At 63.3% G+C, this 22326-nt stretch overlaps 2 protein-coding genes across 10 annotated transcripts in view; both read right to left on the bottom strand.

Annotated features, from left to right (window-relative positions):
• ARAP1 (ArfGAP with RhoGAP domain, ankyrin repeat and PH domain 1) overlaps nucleotides 1-15548 on the bottom strand; it is a 35927-nt gene extending 20379 nt beyond the window's left edge. For 5 of the 9 annotated variants that reach the window (XM_017836030.1, XM_017836037.1, XM_017836038.1 and 2 more), the window contains exons 1-4: nucleotides 15363-15444; nucleotides 7334-8098; nucleotides 1579-1727; nucleotides 15-82 (exon numbers count right to left, since the gene is read on the bottom strand). In XM_017836030.1, coding sequence (XP_017691519.1) covers nucleotides 15-82; nucleotides 1579-1727; nucleotides 7334-8019 — 903 coding nt within the window. In that variant the 5' untranslated portion in view covers nucleotides 8020-8098; nucleotides 15363-15444. Of the gene's footprint in view, nucleotides 1-14; nucleotides 83-1578; nucleotides 1728-7333; nucleotides 8099-9561; nucleotides 9660-10809; nucleotides 10912-14356; nucleotides 14601-15362; nucleotides 15445-15531 lie in introns of those variants that run through there. The other 4 variants (XM_017836034.1, XM_017836033.1, XM_017836031.1 and 1 more) reach the window with 4 other exon arrangements.
• Nucleotides 15549-16560: 1012 nt separating this feature from the next.
• Nucleotides 16561-22326, bottom strand: part of STARD10 (StAR related lipid transfer domain containing 10) — a 7862-nt gene continuing 2096 nt past the window's right edge. Inside the window, exons 2-6 of the mRNA XM_017836048.1 lie at nucleotides 19310-19457; nucleotides 19003-19106; nucleotides 18691-18808; nucleotides 18055-18107; nucleotides 16561-17975 (exon numbers count right to left, since the gene is read on the bottom strand). Of these exons, the coding sequence (XP_017691537.1) occupies nucleotides 17748-17975; nucleotides 18055-18107; nucleotides 18691-18808; nucleotides 19003-19106; nucleotides 19310-19457 (651 nt within the window). The 3' untranslated portion in view covers nucleotides 16561-17747. The remainder of the gene's footprint in view (nucleotides 17976-18054; nucleotides 18108-18690; nucleotides 18809-19002; nucleotides 19107-19309; nucleotides 19458-22326) is intronic.

Raw genomic sequence — 22326 nt, 5'->3', positions numbered from 1 at the left:
ATGGTGGGACCAACCTTGGCCATCTCCCCCATGGGTCTGGCTAATTCCTCCTCCCAGGCTGAGTCCTCGTAGTCCGAGTCATCTGACAAAGGAAAGGGAAGATGCTGGGAATCAGCTGGGGTGGAGCAAGGGGTCCCATCCCCCCTGCCACCCCAGAGCCTGTGGAGAGGATGCCGGCATGGCTGGGCTGGCTTCCCCCTTGCTTTACCCTTGGCAAACAAACCACACCATTCCTGTGACAACAAGGCTTTTATCGAGGAGTTTGGGGAAGAGCTGGGAAAGGGCAAAGTCCTGCTAGTGGCACCTCTCAGCACTGTCACGACCCTCCTGGCTTTGCCTGGGGGGGATTTGGTGCCACCAGCCCCAGCACCACGGCTTTGTCCAGGCTCTCATGTCTCTAACGGGGAGCTCCTGCTGCTGAGGGGTCCCAGGGGCTTCTCCCACATGTTGTTTTCCAAGGTGGATTCCCTCCTCCTCTGTTCCTTATCAGCTCACGAGCTTGTGCACCCACGGAAACGAGATCCCAGAGGAGGATGGGAGCGAGGAGATGGTTCCTCCTCGCCCAGCACCCACAGCAACAGGACTCCTGGCCAAGACTGTAACCCCGCAGGGAACAAGTGGCCCCAGATGGCCTGACCCTGGCAGACACTCACTCCCAAATCCCATTGAGAACCTGGAGCTGATTCCTCCCAAAATCGCAACCCAGGTGATGCTGTTTGGGCACTGGCAGCAGGCAAAGATGCTCCCAGGCTGCAGGAGGTTGAGGGGTGCAGGTAGATGCTTGCCTTAGCACCAGGGACCTCCTCTGCAGACTCTGCATCCCCAACCCATCCAGGCATGGGGTGGGAGCAGCTTTCCTCCCTGCAACCCCACGACAAACAGATAAGCTCCTGTCCACGGCTTCTCCCATCTTCTGAAACGCAGCCCAGCTCTCAGTTAAACCACTGCCACTTCTCGGAGGGCCGCTGGCCCTCAGCAGGCACCCAGGGCCCCGCAGAGCTCAGCCCTTCTTTGCAGCAGAGCTATTCCAGCTGAATTAGAGTCCAAGCAGGGTTGCACCCTCCATGGGGGTCAGCATTGCTCCCTGCAGCTGGCTCCGGGGACCCCCCAAGGAGGGGGCTGGGGGATGCAAAGGCATGGTGCTGGGACCCCAGAACCAAGGACATGCAAGGGGGCCCACATTTCACCCCCTTGTCAGGTTCACTTTTCCTCCATGAATGCTTACAGGGGCTTCCAGCACCCACAGACACATTCGCTCTCCCCTAAGAGAGGCTGCACCCAAAGCCCCAGCCCAGATCTTGCACCCCCTGAAACCCTCAGCCCAGATCTTGCACCCCCTGAAACCCTCAGCCCAGATCTTGCACCCCCTGAAACCCTCAGCCCAGATCTTGCACCCCGACACCCCCAGCAGGCAAGGAAGGGGACAGAGGAGAGAAGGATCCCAGCAAGGACAGAGGGACAAACTGGTAGGGGAGGAAGGCACAGCACCCACAGGTTGAACGCTGATGGATGGGTACCCAGATATCCCAAGGGAAGATCTGGGACAGGGGAAGACTGGAGGGCCCCCCCAGTACTCACCGAACTCGGGCACGAAGGGGACGCTGGCCTTGCAGGGCAGTTCCGGGGGCAGCAGGACTGGCGGCTTCGTGCGGGGCAGGGGGGACAGTGGGGACAGGGGGACACTGGGTGTTCTGTCAGGGATGGGGACCTCCTCTTTGGCAGGGGTGCTGCAGGAGAGAGGAGGAAGTGCTGCCTTATGCCAGCCCCTGCCCCGCTTCCCAAACCCCCACACCCCAGCAGCCATCAACAGGGGGTCCCAGAGTGCAAGAGGAAGCCCCAAAGGGACCAAACCCCAGCAGACCCAAACCCACAAACCAATTCCTAAGAGACTCCACGGCAAAGCCTCCCCTGCGCTGGGGTTATACCGCTGCTTTTCTATCCTGGAACTGTTTCCCTGGCATCCAGCCTCACCTCCCTGTGTCTGCTCTGCAGCTCAGGATCCTTATCTGGCTCCGGGACACCCCAAGCCGCCCACAGCCTTGAAGCCACGTCCCAGAGCAGATTGTTTTCTCTCCTCCAGTCTAAACAACGGCGGAGCTGCTTCCTTGGCTGGTTTGCAGGTGGCCACAGGGTCCCCTGAGCAGGATGGGGGGTGCTGGGAATGTTCCATGCCACCAGGGTCCTCGCAGTGGGGTGGACACTGGAGATCTGGGGTGGCTGCTAGGGCAGCAAGAACCCCTGGAAATGGAGCTTCTCCATAGTCAGTGAGCCACCAGCACCCCACTGTTACTGCAGATGGTGAACCCTGGTGCCTCCCAGCCCCACGGCTGGTGCACAGGAGCTTTCCCCAGGCTTGGGGTTGAGCCAGAAAGGAAACCTCCCTGGCTGGAGCAGGAAGCAGAGGAGGACGGGAGCGCTGGCTGTCCCTGGGTCAGCCTGACCTCATTTCTCAGCAGCATTTCCATGGGAACCAGCCACAAACCATCCATACATTAGGGAATGCTGGCGGGGAAGGAGGGGAGCGTGGGCAGGGGAGCGTGGGCAGGGGAGCCCAACAGGATTGCTCCTAGCACTGCCAGGCAGTGGCTGCTGAGGCACCCGGGGGTGTGGGGACCCAGGGACAAGGAGGTGGCAGTGCACAAGCCACAGAGGGCCCGGCAAGAGCCCAGCTGGGGTCTGCATCTGTGCAGCCCCTGCTCTGGGGCTGGGAGGCTGCAGTAGGAGCCTCATGACCACCAGGGAAGCAAGCCCCAGGCCAGGAAAACCTCCATCTCCTGGCTGGGGACACCTCAGGAGGGTTTCTGGCCAAGCCCCAGTCCTGCCACCCCAGGGTCACGCAGGATGGGCACTCACAGAGCCCAGGCACAGATAACACCCCAGTTCCCCAAAACGGCCTCCCCACTGGTGTGCCCTCTCTCCATGTCATCCTCTGGTGCTGTAGCATCCCTGGGCTTCATGTCCCCCCATGGCTCTGTGGGGCAGTGTAGGTGCCCCATCACCCCCTGACCCCCCATGCAGCCATGCCCAAAGGATGTCCATCCTGCTCCAGGCAGGGTCTGGCCAGTGCCACATCTGCCATTAGAGAAGTGTCAAACGGTGCCTTATCTGCTGTCCCCTATCTGGGCCTCTCCCCCGAGGAGGGCAGCAGGGGGACTGCTCTCCCACAGGCAACACCACCTCAAAGACAAACCTCAGCCCAGGCCACCACCCCTGCCCAGCTTGTCCAGCCCTCCAAGAAGGAGTCTTCTGTCATCACCTCCTTGGACATCATTCACTGCCCTTCTACAACCCCCTCGGGGTTCAACCCCCTCAGCTGCTCAGGGAGCTGCTCTGCACCCAGACCACTCCCTGACCATGGAGAGGGGGTGCCCTCACACCGACAGCCTCACCACACCATCGGGGTGCAGACATGAGCACCCACTGCTGCTGGGACCCTCATGGGGTCTGTAGCTCTGAGCCATCAGTGGCCAAAACTGAAGGGCTCACAGCCCCACTGCTGGCACAGGGAGGGGGGCATCAAATGCAGGGCTGGTGAGAGAGAGCTCCTGGTGCTGAACACGGCTGCTGGCATCATCCCGTGGGAGGTGGCATCGCTACATCCCGCACCCAGCAGGGCTGGGATGTTCCCATCACCGCCTGGCACAGGGGTGCTCAGGGGTGGCCCAGCATTTGGGAGGACGGTGAGACCCTGGAGGTGAACATGGCCTGGAGGAAACCACAACATGTTCAGTGAGCAGCTGTGAGGAAGTGCCGGGGACCACGGCAGCACAGCCGGAAGCGACGGGAGCTGGGGGGATGGCGTCACCCCAGAAATGCCCAGGTCTCGTGCTACGAGGTACCTCCCCCGTGGGCACTCCCACCTCCACAGGGGGTTGTGGTGGGGGACTCACCCCCGCCCAGAGACAGGGCCACCAGGGCCAGACCCATGCTGTCCAAAGGTGTCCAAAGCTGCCTCACTGCCCAAAGGAGCCAGAGCCCTGCACCAGCCTGGATGCAGCGAGCATCACCCTGATGCGGGCAAGTACCAGCCCTACATGGGCAAATATCACCCTGATGTGGGCAAGCACCAGCCCTACATGGGCAAGCATCACCTCCGACATGGGCAAGCATCCCCACTGCAGTTGGTCCCTGGGCAGCCCAGCACCGTCCCTCCTGCCCTCGGCCCCCTGTGCTCACCGACCGCAGGCACCCGGGGCAGGTCCCCCCACGGGGGCAGGGGAAGGGTGTGGGGGCCAGCAGCGACACCCCGGGGCTGTGGAGCTCCCTCAGCCCCAGCACAGGGCACCCATCACCACAGGGCACCCCAGGGAGGGGGTCCCCTGAGCTCCCAGCACGTGCTGCCCTGCACGCAGGGCCAGGACCCAACGCCTGCCACGGGGTGACTCACACCCACGCCCTCCTGAATGCACCCCTTGTCCCTGCCGGCTGTCCTGCACCACAGCACCTCCTCCAGCCATGGGTATGGCCAGGCACTGCCACTGGCCAAAGAGGCACAGAATCATGGAATGGTTTGGTTTGGAAGGGACCTTAAAGCTCGTCTCATGCTATGGGCAGACATACCTTCCACCAGAGCAGGTTGCTCCAAGCCCTGTCCAGCCTGGCCTTGAACTCTTCCAGGGATGGGACAGTCACAGGTTCTCTGGGCAACCTGTGCCAGTGTCTCACCACCCTCAGAGGGAAGAATTTCTTAGGAGATAATAGCTCCTTATTTTTTAAATGTTCCCGAAACAAGAATCCACCTATAACCAACGTATTGCTGGTCGTAAAATTAAAGTGACTTTGAGATAAGAATTTTGGGGTTCAACTGGTTAGTTTTGATCTCCTGAATATATACATATATAATACACACATAAAGCATATATGGATGCATAGATAGTCACCTGTGTATATTCACTAGAGCATCAAGGTGTATATATATATAAGGTGTATATATATATATATTTACACATATATATGAGATAGATAGATATCATACATATATACACAACTGTACACACATACACCCATCTGTACACATACACATATCCCCTTCTGCCACTACCAAGCACCAGCACACACATGTAACCCGTATGTTACATGTGCATCAGGGCACAGTGAGTGCCAGGGCCCCACGGCCGCCCCCTGCCCCGCACTGGCACAGCCCACAGGGCTCCCCCATGGTGACCCCAGTCCCCCATGGTGACCCCAGTCCCCCAGGCCACTGGAGCACCCCTCTGTCCTGGGGGTGCTGTTCAGCCACTGGCAGCTGGCCAGGCCACAGCCCCATCCCTCCCGAGTCCCACGGTCCTGCACGTAGCTCCCGAGGGTCCCAAATGCCCCGGGGCAGCTCCAGGGGGGAATGCCAGCCCCAGGACTCTAAGGCACAGCCTTCGGGGCGCTGTGCCGGGGCGGGCTGCGCCCGCTCTGGGCCAGCAGGGACTGGGGTGCCAACAATGCCTGTGGGCACACAGGCCAGGGCAGGAAACACCCACTGGAGCCGGCGGAGCGAGACTCGCAGCCGAGAGCAGCGGCAGCCCTGGCTCCCATCCCAGACCCCTCAGGCCCGGCCCCGCCGCCTGCCCGCGCTCGGCACGCCTGGCACCGTGCCAGCGGTGACCCCCCTACCTGGGCAGGCGGCAGGGACCCCGCAGGGCCGGTCGGCAGCACGGGCAGGGCTCGGGGAGGCCGGTGGGAAGCGGAGTTTGTCACCCCGGCACTTCCTGCGCTGCAGCAAAACTTCCTGAGCTGGCTGAAGCAGCAGCATGGCCGGCGCCGAGCCCACGGCACGGCCTGAACGAGCCCACGGCACTGCCAGTGCCAAAACACTTCCGTGGCTGGCACCAAACCCCCCAGGGCTGGCACTAAGCCCACGGCACAGCTGGCACCAAACCATCATAGCAAGAACTGAACCCACTGCGGGGCCAGCACCGAACCGGTATGGCCAGCACCGAAACCATGGCATGGCCAGCACCGACCTAGCACGGCCAGCACCAAATTGGCACAGCTGGCATCAAACTGGCAGCCACTGGCCTCGCCATGCCCTGGCAGGCTCCTCGCCAGAGCAGGATGGAGAGTGGCTCCAGGGGATTTTGGGGACCACCTCGGTGCAGAAATGCAGTGGTGGGGCCAGTCCCTTGGGTGCCAGGATGGATGCTGTTGATCCAGAGCCCACGGAGCCCCAGGGGTGGGTGCTGCCCACCCCATGGGATGCCAGACCCCTGACATCAGCTGCCTGAGGCCTCTCCCCGGCTCAGCATCACAGCCTGCTCCCTGCTGCATCAGCACCAGGCAGGGGGCAAAGCACAGGTATGGGGGTCACCTCTCCATCTCCCTCACCCCAAAAAGCCCACAGAGGCACAGGGACGGGAAGCTGGGAGGGGCAGTCCAGCCACCAGCCCCCTCATTCTCACCCTGATTACACAGGGGGTCCCATCCAGCATCATCACTCAGGACTGACCCCACCTCACCCCCAGGTGCAGGCTCTGCCTCCCCTTGGGGACCAGCTGGACACCCCAGCTCCAGCAACACGTGCCTTGGACTGCTGAGGGGTCCAGGGGTCCTGGGGAGGTTGGGTGGGAGCTCCCAGGGGGGCCACACAGCCTTGCTAACAGTCTCCCACCCTGCCCCAGGTGGTTGCTGGCACCCAGGGGCTCCTCTGCCCGCTCCAAACTCCGCTCCCAGACCCCACTTCACACCTGCCTGTGGGTCCGCAGCACTCGGGGGTGCACTGTGGGGGTGGGACATCAAGGGGGGGGCTGCAAGCGCTGCTGCCCCCAAACTCCAGCCTGCTCCCATGTCATCCTGCCACCGCAGCCAGCAGCAGGTTGCCCCCTGCTCCCTCCACCTTTCCCCGTGCTGCAGTTCACTGCCTTGCACCCACCACTGTGACGAGTTGCTCAGGCCTCAGCACTGCCTACGCTGCAGGCAGGGGCAAGGCAGGGGCTCTGCACTGTTGGGGGGGGGACTGAACCCCAGCCCGAGCCAGGCTGGAGTGACCAGGGTAACTGGGGTGATCAGGGTGGCCACATCCAGCTGCAGCCAAAATAAGTATCTTAGCCCCCCCACCCCGTGCTGGTACCCCCAGGAAATGTGGGGTCTGGGGCAGGGGTACACCCAGGGGATGTGCTGGGGTTGGAGGGAGGTTGGTACCCCCACAGGACGGGTTGGAGCTGGGCGGGGTCAGGGGTACCCCCAGGGGGATGTGCTGGGGTGTGGGGAGGGCACGGGTAGCCCAGACCACCCACGTCACGATGATGTGCTCCCACCTGAGGGTTCCACCCACACCACAGCAGCCCCCCACAGGGACCCCGCTCCTTGGGGCACCCCCAGGCCCACCCCCCTGCCACCCCCTTACCTCCTCTGGGACACGGCCCTGGGGGGCAGCACGGGGGGGCGGTCAGGCAGCGGGGGGCCCTTCAGGGACTGGCCCTTGGCTTCCAGTTGGTGTCTCTTGGCTGGCAGCGGTGGCAGCGGGGGTCTGGCCCTGCTTTCGGCAGCGGGTTTCTCCACGAGGGCTGGCGGCGAGGGCTCCTCCGGGGCAGGGAGGTGGCTGTGGGGCACGGGGGGGGGTTCGGGGCTGCCCCCCGATAGCAACGGGGAGAATTTGACGGGGGGGCGGCAGCCCACCCTGGGCGGGATGGGTGGGGGCAGCTGGGCGAAGCTCGCAGCCCGCTCCGGCTCCAGTGGTGGGGTCCCACCGGGCATCCCGCCGGGCACGGGCAGGGCCCGGAGCTCCGGCTGCTCCGGTGCTGTGGCCGTGCTCAGGCGGAAGATGTGGCGTTTCATGGGCACGGGTTTCCCGGCGGGGGCCGGGGGGGTCCCGGCGGGCAGCGCGGCCTCGGCGAAGGCTTTCTGCAGCCCCAGGAGGATGCGGCGGCGGTGGCCGGGCAGCAGCACCCCGAGGCGGGTGAGCCCCTCGTCCGTCAGCGCCCGGCAGTCCCACACCGACCACAGGTTGCTCTGCTGGAAGCTCTCCACGTACTGGTCAAGGTGGAGGGCGGCCAGCCAGGTGGCCACCGGCAGAGATCCCTCCTCCTCCATGGCAGGGGACTGGCCACAGAGACCCCGTGCCACTCAGTGCATCTCCCGTGCCTGGCAAGGCTCAGGATGGCATCAGGACCTGGGGATGGAGACAATAGGGTCAGGGTCAGTCCCAAAACACGCTCCAGATGAAGCCAGGGGTCCCAAAACCAACATTCCCAGTGAAGTCACCTGGTTTTCCTAGGGTCTCCAACTCCCCCGTGCCCCAAGGATCACCCAGTCCTGAACTGTGGGGCTGCAGGGCTGTGGGAACGTTGGACAGTCCCCATTTAGGTGTCAAAATATAGAGGCCATCCCCACTGAGCCTCACAGGTGATGGCACCACAGGGCCCCAGCACTCTTGGGGAGTGACATGTGGGCTGGGGGACAGAGCAGTGTGTGGGAAGGTCCCACACTGGCCATGAAGCCCCCCCAGCCAGACAGGGGCTTGCTTGGTCTCTGCCCTGCTGGCAGAGCCCTCATGCCATGCTGTAGCTGCCAGTGGGGCTGATCCCTGTTATCCCACCCAGCAGCGGGTGGGATACCCTGCCCTTCCCACCCACCAGCATCACAGCCCCGGCAGTGCCCATTCCAGGAGGGAGGCAGACTCCAGCCGTGCTGGCACATGCAGCGCTGCCGGTGACCCCGGCACTGTCTTATTTTGGGTTGGCTGGAGGCTTTTTTAGACCTGCTAAGAAGGAGCTGGAGGATTTCCTGAGCCGTAAATAGGCCGGTCTGATTTGCCGTCAGAGTCACATTTTCTGTGACTCAGGCAGGTCCCAGCCCCCGGCAGCACTTGTGGTTTTGGTGCAAAGGGTGCAGCCGAGCCAAGCTCATCCTTGATCCGGCACTAACCGGACACCGACGAGCCTGTGGCACCGTGGGGTCCCCACAGCCAGCGACCCCCACACCTCCAGACACCGGCATCCCGGTGCCGCTGGGATCCAGCCACAGTGCCACTTCCCTGGCACCTCCCGGCACAGTTTGGCTCTGCTTAGGGCTGCAGAAGGTCCTGTGCAAGGGCCAAGTGTCCAAGGAAGGAGCAACAGGGACCCCAGGGCTGGCTGACCCGTGGGGCTCCTCACTGGCAGCACCAGAGAAACCAGCGGCATCCAGGACTTTCCCACTGCTCCCAGCAATCCCTGCCAACAGCACGAAAATCCCTGAATCAGAATAAAATTCCCTCTCCCACCTCCACACCTAAAAACCCCTCATCTATTATTGAAAATGGGCGAGTGACGGTGCTGGGTGACTCTGCTGTCACCAGATTCCAGCGACACCAGCACGGGCAGGCTCAACCCCAGCCGGGCGCTGCCTGCTGAGGCAAAACACCGTGGAGAAACAGAGGGAAGCACGGCGACAGCAGCATGGCACTGCCACACGTGTGCCCTCCTGGCCAGAGCCCAGGAGTCACACTGACCAGTGTCACCTGTTGGCACGGGTGCCAGCACATCCACGCAGGGGTTGGACAGACCCATCAGGAAGGGGCGGCTGCACCAGCGCTCACCACCAGCACCGTCTCAGCACCACCCGTGGTGGCCGAGGGCCCTCCTTGCTGCTCACCAGGGATGGGGACAAAGCTCCTGCAAGGGCCCCGCGGGGTCCCTGGTGTGCTGGGCTGGCAGCTCGACGTCCCGCTCCCGCCCTTCGCCCTCACCGAGTAAATCATTCATCAGGTCCTCACTGGGTTCCCTCCTCCGGTCATTAATCATTTAATCTCTGTCCTAAATGAGACAAGGATATTCCAGAAGAAAAATCAACCCAGGGAGACGACATAACCCAGCCGGCTGCTGGGGATTAGGGAGTCACCCTGGCCAGGGCCCCTGCCGAGCCCAAATCCTAACTGTGCTGACCCACCACATTCCTCCCTGGGATTAGGCAAAACCACAGGGGCTGTTTTGTAAGAGACTTAAAAGGCTGGACAAGTGGCACGACAAGGGGACGGTGAGAGCTGCCACCACCCTGGCGCTGTAGAACCAGCACTCCAGGGAATGAACCAGGATGCCAAAAAACACTGGGGCCAGACCCCTCAGCCCCATCTCAAACCCACAGAGCCCTCACTTTCCCAGTGCTGGGGATGAAGGACCTGGGGGTGCCTGAGGCTGGTCTCCACTCTCTGGACTGAGTGGCTCGCTGAGCCCCTCTGCCCCCAAACTTTGGTGCTGGCTGCTTTTTCGGGGGCACTGCCAGCCGCCCCAGCCCACCTCAGATGCCCTCAGCTCAGAGGGCTTGGGATTCACCTCTTGCCCCAGCAGAGCTGAGGATCCCAGCACAGGCAGGAGCCCCCTGTGCTACAGGGGACATGCCCACCACATCCCACTGCTGTGCTGCTCTCAAGGTGGTGGCTTCCCATGCCACAAGTGGGGCACTAACGAGGGCCAGGCTCCTCAGATTAACGAGCTGTGTACAGCAGGCGAGCGCGCTCCTCCCCTGGCTCCACTGAAGCCACGAGCACTGCAGGGGTGACCACAGGCCCAGGTGATCCACGTTACCTCTACCCAGGCACTGGGGATCAGGCAGCTTGACCAGGGCCATCAGTACTCGTTGGCACAGCTGCACCGAGCGGCTCCAGCAACAGCACCCGAGCACCAGGTTTGTCCACAGATCTTCCCTGCCCGTGCCTTCGCTGGCACCCAGGATGGTGGCCATGAGCCAGGAAAATCCACCATAGGAGCCTGGCGGGTGCCCAGCACCCTCTCGATGGATCTAGTTCCCATTGCAATTCCTCCTCCAGTGAAGGCAAACTCTGCCTGCACCCCACGTTCCCCTTGCCCAGCCCCGTGGGCTTGTTAATCAAGGAGAGCTAATTACCCGCACATGGTCCCTGGGCTCGGCAGGAGGAGGTGGCCGCTGTGCCTGTGGTCCGGCTGCCGCGGCAGAGGTTTGCTGAGGAGTCTCTTCCCACACCAGGACTTCCTCAAACGCCACCTCAGCGATGGGAACTTTCCGGAAAGCCGAGCGGGTTCTGAGCCGGGACGTGGTGCAATACCCGCCCTGGGCCCCTGCAGAACCGCAGGGACTCAGCCCGGCAATGCACCAACCACAGCCACTGCTGACCACAGCCACCACGGGGACAGGGAGGCCGGACCCCGGGGCCGTTACAGCCCCAGGTGACAGCAGGATGGGGCAGGGCCTTTGGCCGGAGAGGAAGGAAGAACTGGGCAGGGTGGTCCCCGCCAAGTGAGGGCTCCCCAGCAGCGCAGCAGGGACCAGGCACCGAGGATGGGGCGACCCGGGCAGCAGCGCTGGCCAAGCCCTGGCCACCAGACAGAACGGGACAAGCGGGTGGGTGGCTGCCGTGTCCCCACCACCCCAGGACCCCTGTGGATCCCCAGGGAGGGCACTGAGCTGTCACCCACCCGTGTCCCGGTAGGCAAAGGGGACAAAGCTGGGTGGCGGAGGAACCTGTGGGAACAGGGACAGCCACCAGTGGGAAGGGGGTTCCTCAGCCATCACGCTCCAGCGGCATTGGGCAACCAGCCTCACACCCCAGCGATTTTTACCCTCTTCTGCCAAAATTAAGGAGAGATCCTTAGCCAGGGACCGTGGCCAGCCAGGATGGGGCCAATGTCCCCAACATCCCTGCTGGTTCTGGTGGATGAACCCGCTGTCCCCCCGTGTCCCCACAGGACCCAGGACACAGACCCGCTGGCGCTACCGCAGACACTGCCGTGCTTGGCTGGGAATCGAAAGCACTGCATCCTCACCCTGAAACTGCCCAACCGCAATCCCCAGCACGCAGCAAACACTCAAAAGCAGAAGAAGGGTCCTGGGACAGCACTCAGCACTCCCAGACCCCCTCCCACCCAAACCCCTCCCCACTCCACCTCAGTGGGTGCCCATCTGTGTGGCAGTGCCCACTGTTTCGCCTGCGAGGGTGAAGCTTTTTAATTTTCAAGATCTTCTCAGCCCAAAAAATGCAAATTGCACTCAAACCTCCCAAGGAGCTGTTCAGGGATCGAGTTCAGGCTTGCAAAGCCACAATCCAGGGGTGGCTCCTGAGCTCCTCCAGAGCCTCCTCCCACTGTCAGGTGTTCCCATCTCCAGGTGGTTCATGTGGAGCAGCCTGAGTGCTCCCACACACACCAACTGCGCCCAGGGGCACCAGGGTCCGCCCCAGCGTGGGAACCGCCCTGAGATGCCTGTGCCTGGAGATTGGGGGGGAGTGCAAAGAGGTGGAAGGTGGGGGATGAGGAGGGGGGTGAGGAGTCAGGGACAAGGGGGCAGGAAAACTGGGGGTTCCTCATTTCCCCGAGGTCCCACCCGCATTCCCCTTCTCCCCTGGAAGTAAAACCTGGAAAAGTGAAACACACCCTGGGCTGTGACACACACGAACAAGGACACCTGAGCTCCCTGCGTTCCCTCCCAGAGCATTGCTGCCTGCCTCACAAATCCAGCCAGAAATGGGCAAATCCGGCCAGAAAAGGGGCAAATCCATCTGGCAATGCTGTCACTGCCCACTGAGCCCCGCTGGGATGCGCTCAGCTCCTGACACACTTTCTGGAAGCAAACTAGGTCGGGAAGCCAAACCCCACGTGCACAGCCCTCCCACAGCAGCCCCCGTGTCCCGGGCTCTGGTGATGTTGTGGGGGCCTGTGCCAACAGCCCAGCTGAAGGTGGAGGGTGCCCTGACAGGTCACCCTTGGGCGCACGACCCCTCCTTCGTGGCACCAGCATCCAGCACCGACACTGTGTGGGTCCCTGTTTCACCTTCCCATAAGCGGGAAGTGAAAGTCTCGTGTGGATGGGGGGCCCCTTTTCCAGCCCTGTTGCCCTCCTGCCTCCTCTTCATTCTCCTCAGGGTGCAGTGGGCACCTCAACCCCATGCTCAGGCCCCGTTCCCAGCAGCAGGGTCACCCCGTGCCAGGGCCACCCCTGGGCACCAGAGCATGCAGACAAGCCAGGCCATGTCACACAGATGCTGCAGCAGGGACAGAGGGACAGGGACCCCCCACCACACACGCCCACCCCCTCTTTGCAAAAGCCTTTCTACACAGCCAGCACCCCATCCCTTGTAGATTTGGGGGGTCCATCTGCAAAAATTCCCCAAGCACCAATCAGCCGTGCCCCTGCAGCCGTGCTGGACTCCCCGGGACCGAGGGACCCCCCCATGTAGGTGCACCCCCTGGGCACCCCAAACCGCGTCCCAGCAGCCCCAGCAGCACGAAGGTGACGCATGGAGCCAGCCCGAGGTTACGCGGGACGGAGCCGCCGCCGTCCCCGTTCCAGCTGCGCAGCACTGGTAACATTCCAGGCCTCGCCAGACAGACTGGGAATGAGCGAGGAAGAGGAGGAGGAAGGCAAGGCAAGCCCACCAGCAGCATCACCGGGTGTCTGGGCACCGCTGGTGGCGGTCAGTGTGGCACAGGCACGGCTGGTGGGGGTCCCGGGGCCCCGGCACAGCCACAGCTGCTGCCGCTGTTTGGCCGGGAACTGGGACGTGCCAGGTCTCCAACGGAAAACTAATCTGCCAGACGGGCCCTCGGGGTCCCCTTTTCCCAGCTTCACCCCTGGCATCGGCATCACCACCATGTCCCCAGTGTCCCCAAACACATCCCTCCTCCCGGGAATGAGGGCTGTCGGCAGTGCCTGGCCCCCTGGAGACTGGGACTGAGCTGGGTTACACTGGGCTTGAGCTGGGCTCTGCCTAGGGGAGCTGGGATGCAGTGGAACTGAACTGGGGGGACTGGGGTTAAACTGGGCTGAAGTTGAGATGTGCTGAGATTGAGCTGGGGTGTGCTGGGGGTGAACTGGGATATTCTGGGAAGGAGCTGCAGGGTGCTGGAGGGAGCTGGAGAGTACTGGGGTTAAACTGGGATGTACTGGGGTTGAGCTGGAGTCTGCTTGGGGGAGCTGGGGTCTGCTGAGGGGGAACTGGAAAATACTGGCATTAAACTGGAGTGTACTGGGGTTGGGCTGGGATGCACTGGGATCGAGCTGGGGTGTCTTGGGTGTGAGCTGGAGTCTGCTGGGGGTGAACTGGGGTCTGCTGGGGGGCAGCTGGAGCACACTGGAATTGAGCTGAGGAGTACTCGTGTTGTGAGCTGGGGCATACGGGGGTTGATCTGCGTTGTACTGGGGTTGATCTGGGACGTGCTGGGGGCTCGAGTGCCCCAGCCGGGGGGGGCACAGCGCTGTCGCAGCCGAGCAGGGGAACAACGCACACTCCCCCCACCTCCCAGCAGCTCCCAGTCCTCCCAGTGCCCCCCCCCCCCCCGCCCAGCACCGTCTACCCAGGACCTACAGCAGCACGTGGAGAGAAGCACAAACCCCCCAGGAGAGAAAGCGCGGCTGGGGAGGTGGGGTTCCCCCCCCCGAGCTGGGGTTGCCCCCCCAGCCCCCCTGGAGCACCCGGTACCTCTGTGCGGTGTCGGCGGCGGCTCCCGGAGGATGCCGGGGCGCTTCCCGGGGCGGGGGCACCCAGGGCCCCCCCTGCCAAGCCCGGACTTGTTCCCGCACGGAGCTTTGGCTGCCTCATGGAAAGAGGGTTCGAGGGGAAAACCGCTGGGACTTTCCCAAAAAAAATAATAAATGGGTTGTGTGTGTGCGTGTGTGTTTGGTGGGGGGGGTGTCCCTCCCCACCCAATTCCCAAGGTCGCGACGGGGGGTAAGAAGAAGAGTGGGAGGGTTTGATGACACGGGGGGGGACGTGGGGTGCCCAAGGCCAGCCCTCCCGGCCGCCCAGCCTCGGACAATGGTCCTTTCATCCCGGCGCTCGGGGACCGGGACACGCTGGCTGCCTGCTCCGGGGGAAAAGGCCCCCCCTCGGCCCCTCGCCCACGCGAGGCCGCAGGCAGGAGGGGCCACGGCTCAGCCCCACGATAAGGGGACGGTGCCCTGCGGGGTTCAGCCCGGGCGCCGGCAGGAGGTATCCCAAAAAGTGCCTCGCTGCCTGCATAGTCCCTGTTCACAAAATTCCCACTCCCCCAGTCCATCGCACCCCCCCACTCTCCCATCCTGCTCCCCCGAGCCATCGCATCCCCCCTCAGATCTCCCATCTCCCTCCTCAGATCCACGCCACACCTCCCCTCTCTCATCCCGCTCCCCAGAACCATCACCTCTCCCTTCCTGCTTCCCAGACCACATCCACCTGCTCCCCTATCCCACTTCCCCTACCATCAGAGCCGTCCTGGTGGGATGTCCTCCCAAAGCCTTTGGCAGAGGATGAGGGTGCCATGGCCTTGCCCAGGTCAGGGGGTGTCACACTGAGATGCCAGGGGCCAGTGCCAACACCCGAGGCTCATCCAGGAGGGGCTGAGGCCTTGCAGCCCTTCCCAGCAGAGTTTGGGGGATCATCCATGTCAGCAGCCCAAGGAAGTCCCCAGCACAGCCCCAAGATCCATGTCACCCCACACATATCCTACCTGAGCCCCTGGCTCTGCTGGAACCCCCCAGGACCAGCCGTGTGCCGGAGCATCCTCTGCTTCCCTATGGAGCCATCTCCTCTCTCCGGTCCCCCAGCTCTGGGTCTCCAGCTGCACCTCCCAGAGCCAGCAGACCTAACCCCCCCCAGGAGGGACTTTACCCCCTCACCTGCCCCCCCACGTGTCCCCGTGGCTCTGGAGCTGCCGCGCTGTGTCCTGGCTCCAGTTCGGCTCCATTCTCGCCCTGCCGGGCGGGGGGGTGGCAGCTGGGTCCCTTTTTAATTGGGTGCTATTTTTAATTGGGATTGGTGCCGGGGGGGGGGGGGGGGGAAGCAGGGGAGGAGGCACAGCAGGTGGAAATTAACAGGAGAAATGGGAAGCGAGTCCCTGGTGCCCAACCCGGTGCCCACCCTGGCCCCACGGGTGACAGAGACACAGAGGCACAGGGAATGGCACACACTAGACCCCAGAACCCACCATCCAGCACGACCTCACCGGGGTGCAGAGAGGGGTTGGGGTCTGCTGAGGTGTTGGGGCGCCCAGCACACCCAGGGGGAAGCAGTGGGGTGCACCAGTAGCTTTGCCTACGGGTGCACCCCAGGAGGACACAGGGGTCCCGGGGCTCCACACAGGGCCCACAGTTCTCTGGGGGTGTTCCTGGGGTGGATCATCCCCTTTGACCTGTGCTTCCAGGGATCCAGGCACCCCAACACCTCCCAGGCTCCCAGACCCCTAGGAGTGCTAGCCTGTCCCTCGGGATGGATCATCCCCTCTGACCACCCCAGTGCTCTGGGCACCCCAACATCTCACAGACTCCCAGACCCCTCTGTCCCCCTGGAGAAGCCAGGATGTACCCCCAGTGCCTCCCAAAGCTCAGCATCCCATGTCTCCTCTCCCAGAGGTGCTTTTGGGGGGAGATTATGCCCCAGTTTGCTACTGCTGTTACTGGTTTGCCTGGGGCTGTGGGATGACCCACTACAGGGGTCTGCAGCCTCATCCCTAATTAGTGCCCGGTGCTAATTCGGTTTAGGGGTTTTTCCATCACCCTCTGGTGGCATCATCGCCACCCAGAGCCCCCAAGGGGTCCCCACAACCCCCCGGGGTCCCAGCAGCATCCCCCATGAGCAGGGATCCCCCTGCCTGAGCCCACTACAGGGACTGGGACAGCTCCCAGAGGACAGAGGTCGAGTTCCCCCCGTGACGGATTTAATTGTTTTATTCCTAAATAATCAGCTCCAGTACAAGGTACAAAATCTCCCTCCTCCCTGTGCACCCTCAGAAAAAGGGGGGGCCAGGAGCATGGCCAAGGACCAGCTCCCAAACCCCCAGTCAAGGCCTCGAATTCCAGTGGAGGAAGAGTTCAGGCACCGAGCTTGGGGTTCCCATCCTGGAAAGAGGGGGGAGTAGGATCCTCCACAGACCCCCAGAACATCTGGAGGTGCCAGGAGCCCCCCCACGTCCTCCCAACATGCCTGAAGATGCTGGGAGCCCCCAGAGACACCCAGCACACCTGGAGGTGCCAGCTTACCCCCAAGCCCCCAACAAACCACCCTGAAGATGCTGAGAGCCCACGAGACCCCCCAACACGCAGGGAGGTGCCAGGAGCCCCCCAGGGCCCCACAACATGCACGGAGGTCCCAGGAGCCCCCAGAGCACTCCCCACAGCACATCTGGAGGTGCCATGAGCTCCCCAATCCCCCCACATTCCTGAAGGTGCTGTAAGACCCCGAATGCCCCCTCCAACATGCTGGAGGTGCCGGCAGCCTAGAAGCGCCCCCTCTACATGCTTGGAGATGCCCCAAAACCCCAAAGCCCCTCCTCCCCAGCATGCCAGGAAGTGCCAGGAGCACCCCCAAACCCCTCTGTGTGCCCAGGGGTGCAGGCAGATCCCCAAGCCCCCCATTCCCCTGCCCCTGGGGGTCTGCTAGGGGTGGGGGTCCCATGGGATGAAGGCAGTTCTGTTGGGCCATAAAAGAGATAGGGAGCAGGGATGGGGGGCCAAGGGGGAGTGCAGTGGGAGGGTCCCCAGGGCTGGGAAGCAGGCACAGGGCCCCCATTTTCCTCTGCCCCCCCCAAAAGCTGAAGGGCACTTTGGCTTTGCCACCTATGGGGACAACACTGGTGTCCCTCGAGGGCTTTGAAGTGACCAGACAACCCCCAACTTCCCACCCTGGGGGGGCCCAGTGTGTCCCCGCTGTCCCCGGACGGGGGTTCAGCAGTGGGGAGTCCCCCCGAGCCCAGAGTGGGGGTGCACGTGCACGGGCGTGCGGGACAGGGACAGGGACACAGACTGTGTTGGGAGTGGGGGGACGGGGAAAGGAGCCCCCGGGGGGCCGGGTCAGGCTGTCCTCACTGGAGGGACAAGGACAGGAGCCTCCAGGGGGATCAGGTCAGGCTGTCCTCGTCGCTGCCCTCGCCACGGTCCTCCTTGCTCTCGGCCAGGGAGCTCTCATCGATGTTTTCCAGGGAATCCGCATGCTGCAGGGAGAGCTCGGACAGCGCCAGGGCCGGGAGCCGGCTCTGCTCGGGGAACAGCCAGGGCTTGAAGTGGGGGTCGTGCTTCTGCTTCCACTCAGGGTACTTGAGGCATGCCTTGTACATCTTCTTCATCGCCTGGGAGGAAGGGAGAGATGGGCACAGGGACACCTCATCCCCACACTGGACACCCCCCCCCCCAGTGCAACCAACTCACCTTGGGGGCCAGGAACTGGGAGGATTTGTTCACCACCCACTTTGGTAAAGAACCTGGAGAGAAGGGAGGGGGGAGGCTGGGAGTGGGACCCCCAGCACCCCCCGGGTGCCTGAAAGCCAGGACCCTCGCACATACGGGACCCCCCGGGCACCCTCACTGGGGACACACAGCTGGAGAGGGGACAGGGGACAGGGTCCAACTCAAACTGCTCTCTGCTCTCACAGAGGGCAAAACCAGCAATTTCGGCATCTTGGGCACCTCTTAAACCCCCCAGAATAAAAGATTTCAAAAAAACAGGCCCAAAACGCTTCCTCCTGGCATTGCTCCACGCTCTGCGTCTGGCTCCCACTGCAACCTGAGATGCTCCTCCAAGCCCACCCTGAGCCCCCCCAAGCCCCACCCTGAACCCCCATTAAGCCTCCCCAAGCTCCCAGTGAGCCCCCACTGAGCCCAAACTGAACTTCTATTAAGCCCCCACTGAGCCCATCCTGAGCCCCCACTGAGCTCCCCATGAGATTCCCCAAGACCCCACTGAGCCCCCCCAGGCACACATTGCGAGGCTGCCCCCCAGGGACACCAGGGCAGGACCGGGGGGTACTGAGTCCTGGGGCACAGTGAGGGGGGTCCCCCCCTTACCTTTGGGGTCCACCTGTGCCAGGTAGGTGATGGTGCAGCTCTTGGCGCCCGTGCCCTCGATCAGGTATCCCGTCTGGATGGAGACCGCTCGCACCATGTCCTTGCGGGGGGGGTATTTCTGTGGTGGGGCACAACGGGGGCACTCGAGTCAGTGGCAGGGCAGGTGAGGTACAGCAGGCACCAGTCACAGGCAGGGCTGTCATGACCCCCCAAAGCAGCCCCCAACCCCCTCCAACCCACCTGCCCGCAAGCTCTGAGTGAGCCCCAGCCCCAGCCCAGCCCACAGGACCACTGGTGCCCCCCTAAACTCACAGGGTGCTTGACGGAGTAGTTCATGATGATGTAGTCGGAGCCCATGGGCAGCCAGGAGCGGAGCGTGACCACGTCCCGGTTCTTCAGGGGCTTGGGACACCTCCCTGGGGACAGCGCAGGCTCCAGAAGTGAGACACCCCCCTCCTAGTGCAGGGTCCCCTCCTGCCCCCCAAATCCCCCCAGACCTGTACCCGGGCTCATCCATGCCATGCCAGGCCCCACAGATCCCCCAGGTGCCAAAGCCAGGGGCGCTGTGGTGGCAGCCCTGGGGCTCAGCCCTCCCCAGGGACCCCCAGCCCCTCCTCACAGGCGTAGTAGCCCACGTCAGAGTTGGCCGTCAGCCTGCCGATGTCGAAGGTCTCGATGACGTTGGTGTCCCATTTCTTGCGGTACTCGATGTCGTGCAGCACGTCGTAGAGCGTCTCCGCCGGCACGTCCCGGCACTCCATCCTGCACTGCAAGGCAGGGGCTGTGAGACACCTCCCAGGGGGGCCCTGGGGGGAAAGGGTGCCCATGGGGGCCCCTGGGCAGGAGGGTGGCTGTGGGGACCCCCGGGTGGGAAGGTGGCTGTGGGGACCCCCGGGTGGCAGGGTCTCCTCTTAGATTCCCAAAAAAACCCAATGCAACCCCCCTCCGAGAAGAGCTGGACCCCAACAAGCAGCTCTGCCCCGCCTGGCCCAGTTTGCCACCCAGAGGCACCCCATAGCCCAGGCACACAGGGCCAGCAGCACCTCGAGGCAGCGTGGCACTGAGCCCTGGGTCTGGGGGTCCCTTCTGGAGGGCCACCTTCCCACCTGCCCCCCATCCCCTTCCTCACTGGGCTCCCCACAGAGCTGCATCCCTGCAGGGGGGAGCCAGGGGGAGCCCGTGTGTGGGGCTGTGCCTGGTGCTGTGAGGCAGCATGGGTCACACTAGGTGGGGGGAGCAGAGTGGGAAGCACCACCCGAGGTCAGGAGCTGCTCCGTAACCATGGCAGCCAGATCCAGGGAAGGCGAGGAGACAAGGAGAAGGTGCGAGCAGCAGAGATGCCATCTGCCGAGGGCGCTGGAGCCGAGCGTGGGGCAGGCAGAGCAGCCAGAGGCTGTCCCTGGGGATGCCACCGGCTCCTGGTTATCCCCAGCGATGGCACCAACCCCTCCTGCCCCCCAGGCCCTGGGGTTCAGGATTTAGGGGTGGAGCTGCCACCCTAGCACTCGCTGACCAACCTGGGAAGGGGCACAGCAACAACCAGCAATGGGGAACATCCCCATGTGGCCCCTTGAGTGGGATACGGACATGGAGCCTGTCCCCAAGCCTCAACCCCAGAGACCCATCCCTGCCCCATGGAACTCAACCCTAACTCCACAGTGCTTATCCTCAATCCCAGAGACCCACCCTGCCCCACAGAGCCCATCTCCAGCCCCTCCATTGACCCAAGAACTCAGCCAGGGACACCCTTGCAGGTTGGTTTTGGGGAGTGCCCCCCAGGTGACATGTTTGGAGAGCCCCTGCTCCCAGGTGCACCCAGGCCAGCCCGGTACCGTGTCCAGGTGGATGTGGGAGCAGGCTCTGCACTGCTCCCGGTTATTCCCAGTGCAGAGCAGTGAGCCTGGTCCAGCTGGTAGAGCAGGACCTGCCTCAGGTGACTCATGTCCCAGGGTGCCAGGGGGGTCGCAGCAGGAGAGGGGACAGTGCCACCCGGGAAGGGAAGCGCCCAGAGCCACACGCACGCCCCAGCCCTGAGTCAATATTGACTGACGGGGCAAGGGAGAAGGAGGGGGAGGAGGAGGAGGAGGAAGGGCAACGAAGTCCCCAGGGCTGGGGTTATGCCAGCCCGAGGCAACAGCCAATGGGCATCAGACTGTGGAACAGGAGAATATCCAAGGGGGAGACCCAGCCCTCTGCCTGAGGGGGCTACAGCCACCAAGGGGGTCCCCAGGCTCAGCCACACTGGCAGCTCCACCAGCACTCCAGACCCTCCCACTGCATCCCAAGGGTTTGTAGGGACACCATCTCCCCTGGGGGAACTCAGATCCCCAAGGGGTGGGATGGAGGGTCCTGGCTGGGGTCCCCCAACATGTAGCCAGTCCCAAGGCCACCAAATCCCAGCCCTGAGGCCATTGAATGTCCCGGTGATGAATCAGCCCTGGGACCAACTTGTTCCCAGACTCCAGGAAACAGGTTAGACGGGACTTGCATCCCTAATGGAAGAGGGAGGAGGGGCAGGGGGGGCTGCAGCCTCAAAGCAGGGCAAGACCTTCAGGTTCCACTTAATTAGGTGAGTAATCTGTAAGTAATCCAGCAGGAATCCAGCAGCAATCCAGGAGAAATCCAGGAGGAATCCAGGGAGAAATCAGCTCCTGGGGGGCTGTGGAGAACCCCCAGCACCCACATGGAGACCCCCAGCATGGGAGGCAAACCCCTTGGCTGCACCTCACCATGCCACGTCAGCAATGCCACATGTGCCCATCCCATCAAAGTCCAGCAGGAGCATCCCATCCTGGGTAGGATGGTGGGGCCAGGTGCTGCTGGGGGCCACAGGGTGGGGAAAAGGACTGTTCCCCCTGCCAAGGTCCCCAATACCCAGTGGCACACGCATGGCATCAACACATGAACACCCAGCAGGATCTTTCCAAGCAGGATCCAGCCAGAAGGGTGTGGAAAGGGGCAGGACCTGGCTCAGGGACCCCTGCAGGCAAGGGACAGCTCCTGGTGCCATGGCAGGAACAGCTGTGCCAGGACATCCTGGAGTGGGCTGGGTCCCTGCCGCGCCGACGTGGCACACCAGGATTGTGGGATGGGCAGGGGACACACCCGAGCGTCACCTCAATCCCACTGGGAGATGTTTTGGGATGCAGCAACCCCAAGAGCAAGCAGCAGGGCTGGGGAACACGGGGGGTTTGGTGGGGGGAGCAGTGGGGAGTCAGGATGCACTACCCTACAGAGCCATGCCCATGGCCGGACACCACGGCGATGGGCGCTCCACGTCCCCCCACCCGGGGTTCCCCCCTTTTGGGGGGTGGGGCAGGGCAGCAGCGGCACCAGAGTCCCACACCCCAGGGACCACCCCCCTCCTCGGGGTTCACCACTCCCATCAGGGCACGGCAGGGACCGGCAGCCCCACCACCTCCGATGTGCTGCGGGGGGAGCAGCCCGGCGGCTCTGCGGCGGCACCGGGCACAGCCAGTGCCAGCGCCAGTGCCCCAGGGACAGATCCCGCCGCCACCGCCGGCGCCGAGCGCTCGCGTGGCTGCTGCAGAGCACTGTGTGAGCACAGTGAGCAGTGTGAGCAGTCTGAGCTGTGTGAGCACAGTGAGCAGTGTGAGCAGTCTGAGCAGTGTGAGC

Source organism: Lepidothrix coronata, unplaced genomic scaffold (genome assembly GCF_001604755.1).
Source record: "Lepidothrix coronata isolate B3197 unplaced genomic scaffold, Lepidothrix_coronata-1.0 Scaffold268, whole genome shotgun sequence".
Taxonomy (NCBI): Eukaryota; Metazoa; Chordata; class Aves; order Passeriformes; family Pipridae; genus Lepidothrix; species Lepidothrix coronata.
Note: the sequence above shows the minus strand (reverse complement) of the source record. Positions and strands in the feature narration are given on the sequence as shown.